At 43.9% G+C, this 11,700-nt stretch overlaps 1 protein-coding gene across 1 annotated transcript; it reads left to right on the top strand.

The window, feature by feature from the left end:
* Positions 1 to 472: 472 nt before the first annotated feature.
* On the top strand, positions 473 to 10,959 carry CHMP1B (charged multivesicular body protein 1B). The gene is made up of 8 exons (XM_082061611.1): positions 473 to 628; positions 2,962 to 3,059; positions 3,783 to 3,929; positions 4,568 to 4,636; positions 4,967 to 5,074; positions 6,044 to 6,087; positions 6,922 to 6,994; positions 7,595 to 10,959. The coding sequence occupies exons 1-8, from the start codon at positions 613 to 615 to the stop codon at positions 7,637 to 7,639; spliced, it is 600 nt and encodes a 199-aa protein (XP_081917737.1). The 5' UTR covers positions 473 to 612; the 3' UTR covers positions 7,640 to 10,959.
* The last annotated feature ends 741 nt before the right edge of the window (positions 10,960 to 11,700 follow it).

The raw sequence follows: 11,700 nt of genomic DNA on the forward strand, positions 1-11,700 counted from the left end.
TTCCCTTGGAAAGTAATTCCACTGCTTTCTTTTGCTATTGGAAGCCAAGGCACAGAAACAGGTATTTGAGGTTTGCAACACTTGAGAATTTTATTTGCTTGTCAAGTTTAACATTTGTTACCACCATAAAAGTGTTACAGTACGTTAATATTACATTTCGTGCAACTACCATGCAGAGGTACACGTCAGCTGCTTGAAGTTATATTTGATTTCTTGATTTCCCATCCAGAACTTCTTATATTCAGTATCTCCCCTCCAAAAGTCGCCGGCATCCTTTGCATTTTACCCCCAACGGCCGCTCGGCCTGTCTCCGAAGTGTGATAATAAATCACTTAAGTTCCTACAGTTGCTCTAGATAAACACTGTGTCCATCAAATATTCAAAAAAGGAACATTTAGTGATCCCAACGCGCTTCTTCCCACAGCCGGAGCCGCCGCGCCTGACGAGACCCCCGCGCACGCGCGCCACGCCCCGGCGCGCCCGTACGTAACGGGGCGGGGCAGCGGGGAACCGGAAGCCGGAGCCGCGACAGCGCTGAGGGAGAGGGGCTTAGGGGAGCCCGCTGTTCGAGCCCCCTCTGCTCCGCTTCCCCCGCCGGGCCGGAGCGCCGCCATGGCCAACATGGAGAGTATCCTCGGGGCTCGGCTGTGCTGGGGGCGACGTGGTCTCGCCCTCGGTCTCCGGTACCGGGAGTGGGGGCCGTGGTCTGGGGGTGAGGCCGTGGGGCCGGGCCGAGCTGCGAGCCGGCGCTCTCGGGGCCGGTAGCTGCGGTGGGGGCGGCGTGCGCGGCCTCCCCGGCAGCGGCCGGGGTGCGGGGGAGGAGGCAGCGGGTCCCGTTCCTCCCGGCGCGGGGGGTGGGGCGGCCCCGCCGAGGCCTTTCCCGGAGGGTTCGGTGGCACCGGCGGGAGCTGCGTGGGGGCAGCAGGCGGGGAGGAACGGGAGGTTGGGCTTCTGTTTGCAAGGCGAGCTCAGCCAGGCCGAGCTGGGGGGCGAGGGCGGTGTCCGCGCTCCCGGGGCTTCCTGGAGGGACGGCCCGAGATGCGATTGACAGTGTGGAATAGCGCCCAGGGACAGGTGATGTGCCGTGGATCGGGTGCTGTGTATAGACTGGAATGATGTTGGCAGCCAACTCGTCCCCCCAAACTCGCTGGGACAAACCCCATTGTCCACCCTGGTGTTGAGAACGCACTGTGTGCAGGGAAAGCCCTTATAGGAAAAATTAGTGTTCTTGCTGTATAAAACAGAAGCAAAAAAACCCAAAACCAAACATAAAGATGATGGGTGTTGGTGTGGTTGATCGGGCACTGGTGGCTGTCGGGAGCGCTGGGGCGGGTGACGGTGACTCATGGTGAAGTTCAGCTGCACTTGGGTTGTGGGACATAGAAAAAGACGCTTTGAGGGAGGAGCGAGTGCGTGTTCGTCATGGGACGGGAGAGCCCCGAGCTGTCGTAATGCCAAAGGTACGTGCCCCGAGTGAGTAACTGAGGAAGTGATTTCAAACCAAACTGCTCTGCAGTGCCGGTTCAGCGCCAGCGGTGTCAATAGGTGATGTTGTGCTTTACGTGGTTGCTCTGGTCTCTGAGCTCAAGTGCACTTGAATGAGCAACCTGAAGGTGTTTTCTTGTGGATCAGTGCAATACACTTATTGCTGCTGAAAGGGGTGCTCACCTAGGTTTTAAAGCAAAGAAATACAAATATAAGCAGCAATTTTATTGTTACTGGTAGCCACCTTGATGGGTAACCTGGATGTACAGGCAAAACTGTTACCTCCTTGTAACCTGCCATGTAACATTTACAGGATAGGATAACAAATATATCCATAAACTTCCGAATATCTTCAGGTCGCTGTCAGAGGTCTTAAGATCATGGCTGGACTTCAAAGGAGAGACAGACAGTTCTGGAATAATTTATGTACTTGAAATATTAAAGAAAGCTCAGGTACCTCACAGTGTTTAGCTTTATGTGCTTCCACTTAACTGTTAAATATCTTATTACTTGCTGCATCTTCCACATGGGATATCAAAAGATGGCATGAAAGAAACTTACGAAGCTTTGTACTGCCATTTTGCTTGAGAAGGACTAATATTTGGAAGCTTTAATCAGCAGTATTTTAATAGTATGGGTGTTTTAATTCTTATTTTTAGAGCACATACTTTATTCTCTTTCAATAGCAGTTCTATGCAATCATTCTAAGTCACTATAAAGCCTTGTTCTACTGTATTCTTAGAGCTTTCGGCCTTAGCAGGACTTGAATTTTTTAAAAGAACAGTCTCTCTTGCTGACTGCCGTGTCCTTTCCCCACAAGTCAGATGACGGAGCTGACGGGGACCCCGGAATCTCTCACATGAGCCGGGGCTGGGAGGCTGCTCTCCACACCAAGGAGCCACATGAGCAATTCAATTTAAACCCCAGATCACGCTGCGGCTTGGAAGGGCAGCCCGGCCTCCTGGTTTGTACCTGGGCACAGTCAGCCAGGCCCTTTTGCTATCGCACCATTAATTTGTCTCGTTCCACAGTGGTTTTCTTTTGGTTTCTTTTTTTGGATGAGCAATTCCGGGCAGGCCAGTGAACCGCGCTGGCATTTCACGGAGAGTTAAACATTCTGGGTGTGTGAGTGAAAGTATTTGGCAGAGTCAGACTTTCCTCTTGGGGAGCTTCGGTTTGTTGTATTTATCAGTCTGAAATAGGTTTGGTGTTAAATGGAGCCAGTTTGGGATCTGAACTTACTTTTCGTGGCCTCACGTTTTAGAACCCAGTGGCATTGTAAGTGTGAAGCAGCTTGGTAGGTCTCATTGTGTGAATTTCAAGGGCTTACTTAAATAACATTTTCCAAGTTTTATCATAATATCGCTGACGGGGAAACACAATATGTGCCAGGTTTGATAGCGCTTTAAACAGGAGGGCAAAAATACTACAATGTAAGGATTCATCCTGTTCTTGGACCCTTGACTTAAGCTGCAGAACACCTGTTTAATTTGAAGTTTGCTGCCAAGGAGCTCCATAGGAACTCAAAAAAATGCGACAAAGAAGAAAAGGCTGAGAAAGCTAAAATTAAGAAGGTAAGCGGTGGGCCTGAAACAAGCTCTTTAGATCTGGTCTTTACATATTACAGCAGGAAAATATCCTGTGTTTTTACCATTTTCCTCGTATGCGTGCTAGTAATATTGTGATAGATGCTTATGATTTAAAATGTATGATTATAAATCTTCCCACACTTATTAATAAATGTGACGATACGTTCTTGTGAATCTTTTTGTACAGCTTGTGGCATTTGCTTTCTGAGAAAATTGTCTTGTATGTGTATTGTTAGAGACTTGTTCTCAAAGTTTAAAATACTTAATCTCAATGTCTATCAGCTGGTGTTAAAAAGACTTATGAAGAGAAACTTCAAAGTAGTTTTTGAGTCCTTGAAATAGTAAAAGGAGGGACTAAATTGATTTGACTGTATTTTTGTCCATGAAATACAACCATACCAATTGTATCTGGTTTTGAGTCTTTATGCTGAAAATGTTTTTAGGAACGAGAAAATTATGTTTCTGTAGCTCTGTAAAAACTTCTACCTGAAGTGCACGCTTGGGACCTTCCTGGGAAACAAGTCAGGGTTCACATCTTGAAAAAGTTTGAGAAATATTGGGGTAGGAGAGCAGGCTTTATTTTCTCTTCTAATAGGGAAGATATTGTGATGAATTGATGCTTATAATGAAACAGGCTATTCAGATACCATGTTTACAAGAGAAAGGACGGTTAAAGTGCTCTTTCTTTTTTCTCTTTGTTTCCAACAGGCAATTCAGAAGGGTAACATGGAAGTCGCACGAATCCACGCGGAGAACGCCATCCGCCAGAAGAACCAAGCCATCAATTTCCTGCGCATGAGCGCCAGGGTGGACGCCGTGGCAGCCAGAGTCCAGACCGCGGTCACCATGGGCAAAGTGAGTCTGTTTTCACAAATCGCATGCAAGAATGAGACCTCCGATCCTCTTAGAAGTGACTTAATTCTGTCTGTAATGAGCTGGAAAGTTTCAATTTTGGTTTTGGATGTGGCCAATAGTAAATAAAGAGCTGGAATCCCCCTGGCAGTGGCTTTTTAGAAATAGATTGCTGTCTGCTGTGTTTTGGAGGTGGTAACTCCTCTGAGCTGTTGCTATTCTTGTTCCTCTGTGTTTTACTGGTTACACCTAAGATTATTTTGCAAAGATATTGCTCCACTTCCAAAAACATTAAGTCAAGATGTAGGATGTGTGATTCCAGAATTTTTTTTTAGCTCTTCAGCCGGAGAGCTTGTTCTGCCATGTGATCTGGATACCAAATATATCCCTTCACATTTGACAGGTCTACACAGGTTAATGCCACCTGCACCTCAGTTTTTAGTGAGTTTAAGCTCAGAACGTGTATTTCAACTGGTTAATGTATAGAATTTTAAATGGTGGGAGCTATAAAAAAGCAGTGGCATTTTAGATGGCAGTGGGGTGTGCCCTACTTTTTTGATACTGCCGATAGAGATAAGAGAGCTTGGTAAGAAACCGTTCGTTTTAGTTGCTTTCTAATAATTTCCTTTACCTCGTTCCAGGTAACGAAGTCGATGGCGGGGGTAGTTAAGTCCATGGATGCCACGCTGAAGAGCATGAACCTAGAAAAGGTAAATAGAAACTTGTTGTTCTTGGAGGTGCGCATCAAAAGCAGAAAAGGAATGGACACGTGTTTTAAAAAGGGAAATTCCAACCAAAAGAAAAGGTTTTGCAGTGAGGTTGGTAGATCCTGGAATGGGTTCCCCAGTGTGGTTGTGAATTCCTCGCAACTGGGGATGCTCAGAACCTGCCTGGGCAGAGCCCTGACCAACCTGCTTCAAAAGTTCTGTCAGCTTCAAAGGGGGACGAGCTCTCATTTCCAGAAGCTTCTCACAGCCTTCGTTCTGTTTTTGCCAGTTCTGTTATCTCCAGATCATTGATTTCATTCATATTTTCAACAGATATCTGCGCTAATGGATAGATTTGAGCACCAGTTTGAAACACTAGATGTTCAGACACAACAGATGGAAGACACGATGAGCAACACTACGACACTAACAACGCCACAAGTAAGAATAATATTTTTTTGGAAGCAATGATCTTAAATCATGTGTCTGAACTGTGTGGAAATGTCTGATTCTCTTCTTTCTGCTAACTTTGAGACGTGGCAGCAACTGGAGCCTTTGCACTTTTGATTTGTGCTTCTTTGTGATGAAGAGACTATTTGCAATTATAGTCACAAGTACAGCGGATCACAAATATGTATTTTAGTCACTGTGTTGTAGGAGGCTTCATTGCAGATTATGGCTTGAAAACTTTAACTCTCCTACTGAACAAGCCATGTTTTGATGGGTTCATAACGAACTTCTGAACCAGAAGACACTGCAGTGTTAATTATCAAAGCAGAACATGCTGTAAGGAAATAAATAGTTTGAACTCACTGATATTAACAAAATGACATTAGTCGCCACCAAATTAGTAGTAGTATGTGCAATGGAAAGGTTGTAATTACCTACTTGCAATTTATGGACATGTGTTTGTCAAAATAGATTCTTAAACAGTGCTTTACATAGTTAAGAGTTCCTAACACCGACCCCCTTGTGCTGTTCCACAAGGAGCTAAATGTGCTGTTCCAATAGATGTTTTCTCAGAGAGAAATTTACTGGATTTAGTGCTTTGTAAATGAAAGAAACCTAAAACCAAATCCAAAAATTAAATCTACTGGATATGGGCTTTTTTTCTTTGAGCAAAAAAATGTTTAGTAGCTAATAATCAGCAGTTGTATGTTTGGTCTTTTGCAGATCAGTTCAATTCTTTAGAGGCATTATTTTGGGAGCTGGAGTTCGATTAATGGGAATTGAACCTCTACTTCTGAGTTCACACAGGGCCCTCTGGTGGTGAAGCACAAAAATGTTCTCTGATAGACGTGTAGCTTTGAATCAGTTTTGTTAAAATAATTTCTGTTCTCTCAAGATTTCTCTCAAGAGCTTGTCAGAAATTACAAAATGCAGTAATCAGTTTTCTTCTCTTTACCCTAGAACCAAGTGGATATGCTTCTGCAGGAAATGGCAGATGAAGCAGGGTAGGTGAAATTTTGAGTGGCTATTGAATAAATCTTGGTTCCAACAACCCTTCCTGGTTACCTTGAGGGTCACATACCCCTGGTTTATATGTGTTTGTCTCTTGGAAGCAGAGAAGAATCAGCATTTTCCTTTCACCTCTGGGCAACGTTCTCACAATACTTTAGTTGCCAGTGTTTCATTTTTTCACTCAAAGCTGCTGTGGATATCAGGGTGCAGGGCTGGTTGTGCAAAAGCCTAAAATCATGTGTCACTTGTCATGGCAGGATAGCGTTTTATTATTGACTTGGATTTGCTGTGGCGTTAGCAATCCTTGCCGTGGTTCTCCACGCTTTTCCTCTCTTTTCCCCTCTTACCACATTAAAACTTCCTATAGTTCTGCTCTTGCAACTAGATGTAGCAAAATGAGTTGTCATGACATATTTAAGCCTTTAGGGATATGCTGAATTATTTCAGAGAATTTTCCTTGCCTTTTTGGTGACATGTAAGTTGGCTTGAGGAGAAATACTTTGGACAATCTTTTTAGTGAAACTTTTTTTGAGTGAACTTCCTGTTTGTACATGTGCCATGTCTGGTGTGCATCTGCTAAACAGGAATCTTGCTCAGTCCTGATTAAGCTGAATTTATGTAGCTGTTGTTATTTATAATGTATGACTTGTTGTCTTGGTAATGAGTCAAATTTACTGATCAAGTTGTCTAATTAGCTGGAGTAGAGCGTTCATGGGATGCTGATGGCCTCATGCTATCTCAATATTCCTCTGCTTGTCAGTTATTGTGCTGATTCCTTTAGCCACGTACGCCTGACTTGGGTTTTTTGTTTTGTTTTCTCCTGTTAGTCTTGATCTGAACATGGAACTACCTCAAGGACAGACGGGTTCTGTTGGTACAAGCGTTGCCTCAGCAGAGCAGGTAAATGTTCCATTTAATTGAAATGGGCGTGACAGGAGAATTGATGTCCAGGTTGCACAGATCTTCTGCCGAGTTGCTTTTCCCATTCTAGGGGAATATATTTGAGGGAATGGAAAGAGGACAGTTTATTTTTGTCATCCTGTCTTTGTAGAGGAGGCTTTAGGGAGCCTCATCTTAACCGACCGATCTTTGGGAAGCCCTGACTATTCCACATTCTTTGAAAGTTCTGTTTCACCTTCTACCCTCTAAAAGGTGATACATAAAAACCCAACAGCTAAACAAAAAAATCCACAAAACCCCCCAAACAAACCCTCCAAAACCCCCCACAGAACAAACACAAATAAAACCAAGCAAAAAAACCCCACCACAAAAGACGAGACCAAATGAAACTGTCTGTACTTGCTGCTTTCGAAAACTCCTTCCTAGGTATCTGCTACGGGAGGTAACACGGTTGTACAGACCTCTGGTCTGGTCTTAAGCAAATCTCGTTAAGGTAATTTCAGATCATCTGGGCATGAAATTGCTTGACCATCCCAGAACTTTGCAAAGAATAATTCTGATGCTACTGATAGCTGGTGTCTGTGTCTCTCAATTCTGCAGGATGAACTGTCGCAGAGACTGGCCCGCCTGCGTGATCAAGTTTAAGTGAAACGAAGCTGCGGTTCTTTGGACGTGCTTTCAAAAAATACCCTTTCTGTACCTAACCCTTCACTACACTAGAAAGGTGGCTCCGGTATGACCCGGGTGGTTGAATATTTGTAATATAGGGTATTTCACTCCTAGCTCGCTGCTCTTTCTAAATACATTAACCCAAAATATCAGCTCTCTAATGTCCTTTTCTGTACATTTTGAAGTTGATATATTTTTTGCAAGCTTTTTTCACAAAATCAAGTTGGTATTCTAAGTCAGTTAGTGATGTTGGTACATTCTAGCTAAAAAAAAAAGCAGAGTGTCATTGATATATATTTTAAATTATGAAGTGATTTTTGTTTTTTAGATTCTGAGGACTGTTTGTGGTTGGAGAACTGATGTATTCAGTTCAGATGATCGTTGTAGACAACTTTCGTACACAGCCAAGCTCCTGGAACATGCAACAGTGTGGACTTCATGGAAAGTACACTTGTTAAAACAAATCAGTGGACTTCAGTCTGGGATTTTTAGTCTTTTAAAGCCAGGGTAATTGTACTGAAATGAGTTGTTAAGTTAGAAAAGGAGTTACCAAAAGCTGTTTGCACATGATTGAGAACTTACACGGTGTCATCGCTTCAGTACAGGAGGAATAAAATCTATTTTTCAAGTGTCTGTCAGTTGTGTTGGATGCTGCAGCTGGCTTGCCAACGTTAATGCCAAGTGCTGCGGCTTCTCCGCTTTTCCCTTCTCAGTGTCCTGGGGTGCAGCCAGTTCTCCACTCACACCTCTGCTCTGCCGACGAAACAGCGAGTTCCTGTGAACACAGAACTCACACTGCCCGTTTCTTACAGATTCGAGCTGAGAAGCCTCATGTGAAGTAACTGAAGCCCCTTTTCTCCATTCCTTCATCTGTCTTTGCTTTTAATCTGCTCATTTTTTTTATACATGAGGATGAGTCTTGTGATCGTATTCTACATGTCAGTGTTCTTCCATATATGAAAAAGACTTCAGTAGTTTTCCTCAGGCTCAGATCTCCCCAAAAAATGATTTGTAAATGGTTTGCAATATTCCAGCCGTATGGAGAAGCAAGTTGGTTTTAGTGATCCCTTGAACCCCTTTGTATTTCAGCAGCTTCCAACTCTGGCTGCAGGTGTGAAGCAAATAAATTATTGTAGAAATTGTAGCTGAGGCCGCTTGTGATGTGTTGGGATAAGCGGTGGTGGTAAAAGTCTCGCTTTGAATTTCTGGGCTTTTTTTGGTGTGTTTCATCTTCATAGGGATGAGGGAAGGTGTGAAGCATTAGGCTGAGTTCTTAATTTGCTGGTGTTGAGGATCACGTGGGTTTTCCAGTGTTGAGGAAATATTTAGGACAAAAAAATGCTTTCTTAGTCAAGCAGGGTTTTTGCAGTGAGAACATGCAAGAGTGCAAACACACTTCAGGGCAGTGTCAAACTGGTTTCTGTGTTATCCAAATCACTTTGAAGGTTTAGCAGGGTGTTATGTGCTGAGTGTTCAAGGCTACTGTAAAAATAAGATACGGAAAATAGGATAGACAAAACAACCGAAAAAGTTGTGGAATTGTGCATCTCACACCGGCAGCCTAAACCAAAGCAATCTGTTTAAAATGTGGTCCTTTCACTGGTATACATTGATTTTTGAAGGAGCTTTCTTTTAAACATCTTGAATGTTCCTCCTGTAAACAGGGGGAATTGGGAGGTGTTTAAAAACCTTGTACTCGTGTCTGTAGTCTCGGTACAATCCTTTCAAAACATTAATAAAGCCTCTTAGGAAAGGGGCTGTATGCTACTTTTTCCCCTAGCTCCTTCTGAACAATATAACAACATAGATGGTAAATCTATGCAAGCAGGTTACCCGCAGCCGTGGTAGCCGCGCGTGTTTGTGCCTTTGCCTTATGGAACTTACTGTATTTTTTTTGATACTTCATATCTGATGATCGGATTGGAAAGTTACTGTCACATCATAAATCCCCCTCCGAGTTTACTGTGCGGTTGTTTGGTGATGGGTTTGTACCGGGAGCTCCCGGGGTGTTCAGTGTTTGACACCGGGTGACTTCAGCTGGCCCGTTTGAATGTTGATTATTGTGCTTTTAGGCCATTCCTGGGCATTGCCAAACTATTGGAGGGGACAGGCAGCAATTCTGGGATCTGTAGGTTTGACTTTTGGAGGTTGTTGCTTTGCCGTGAGCCTTGGCCCTCTGGAGGCATTTAAAAATAAAGGGAGATGATTGCTGCAAGGGAAATGTTAAATGAGCTTCGTTATCTTCCTGGCTACACACAGCCCGTTCTGTGGGCTGGTCTCATCCCAGGCTTGCTAACTCTGGGACCAGAACAGATTGGTCTTTTTTTTTTAAAGGGCTTAACAAACAAACATAAAGGCTCGACTGCCATAATAATGTCACCTCTGCGGAACTACGGTGCAAAGGGCCAGGTGGGCTTGGGAGAAATACGCCTTTGAAACGTTGCGTTTTCCCCCTCCCGACCTCACTCCCAGAGCCAGGATTTGGCGCCAGCTGCTCCTGTGCACAGAGATCCCGGGGAACCAGTTTCTTTTCTCTTTGGAAGCACTGGTGTCTGTGAGTTCAGAACATTGCAGCAATTACATTTGGAATGTATATATTTTTCTCAAGTCTTTAGGAAATGCTTATAACTGGAAGTTGCTCTTGGAGCAAGAGTTGAGTTTCGCGTCCTTCCCATCCAGGCTCTCCAGCCATTTGCTGTTTGCGGATCAGCTCTGGCTCCTCGCTGCACGGTAACTCGTTTCTCTTGTCAGGTGCCCGTCTGTGCTTGCAGAAGTCCATTTCATGTTAAATCAATTGTGTTTGCTTTTATGTAACCTTATTACCAGATAGTATTTCAATATTTATGCTTAGGAGCAGACACATCGGATGTGAAACATTGCTTGAAATGTTGCAAGATGGTTTTGCTCCACTTTTTTTTTTCCTCTTGGTTGGTAAAACTGCTGGCGAATGGGAGCGTTAATCTTTATTCATTTTAATTCCAAAACTGAAAGCCATGAAGAGCTTCAGGTGAAAGGAGAGGGAAGGAAGGCAAGAGCAAGAACTTCAGCTTCTTTGATTGCAATGGGATGAAATGATCAAGTTGCCTTTGTGGAGATCCTCAGAGCCAAAAAACAGCGACATTTTGTTAAATATAGACAGCACCTGTGTATAGAAATAAACTGAAGCTGGTGATGTATAGAAAAGAGAATAATTGTAGCTCTGGTCGAGTTGATTTTGAAAACTGCTTTACTTGTTTGGGACGATTTGTAAATATAACTGCAAGTGGTAAATAAAATTGTGCAGAGGACTGATTTCAGCTGGGGTACGCGGCTGTTTGTTGGGGCGTGGGACAGGGGTGAACAAGCACGTCTTCGGTATTTTCCTGGGAGAGGATAATCAGAAAATGAAATCTTTATGGAGACAAAATAAGAAAGCGAAGTGGGAACTACTGAGAAAGATTTGGGGCAGGAGTTTGGGGGGTAAGTGAGGTTAACAACATAACATACATTGATTTAAAATGTTATGGGTGGTATGGAACGTATCCCTTGTGCTTAAACATCTGAGAGGGTTTTGGTTTTCTGCCCTTCCCATTGATAACAAGGCGTCCCATGGAAACCTGGCAGGCGATGGGGAGGAGTTTGTTTGCCAAACACCTCCCACTTCTATTTCTTTTTCCCGTCCCATTGCTGTTGGGAACCAGCAGAGGGAGCCTCGAGCTTTGTTTTTGGGTAGGTCCTACATAAATTAGTGTGGTTTTGAACTCTTAAAGAGGACTTTTGCAGGTTCTTAATGAGCTGGTTTAAGGAACCGTCGGTGGTGGAACCTTCATCTCTGACAGGACGTGCCCAAAGCGGGGCTTTAATTCTTGCCTAAAAGCTGCTTTTTTTTGCACAAAATACAACCTGGAAACCCACTGCGGCTCATTCGTGTCAACATCTCACCACCTTCACTAAACGTCCATCTAAATGTCCATTTGCTGCCTCTAGCCATTAATTCGGGACGTGGAGATGTACTGGTAGGAGTGCGATAGCGAAGGGCTTGCTGCTTAGAATGGTTT

The sequence above is a fragment of the Streptopelia decaocto genome (assembly GCF_964273445.1).
Source record: "Streptopelia decaocto genome assembly, chromosome: 10".
NCBI lineage: Eukaryota > Metazoa > Chordata > Aves > Columbiformes > Columbidae > Streptopelia > Streptopelia decaocto.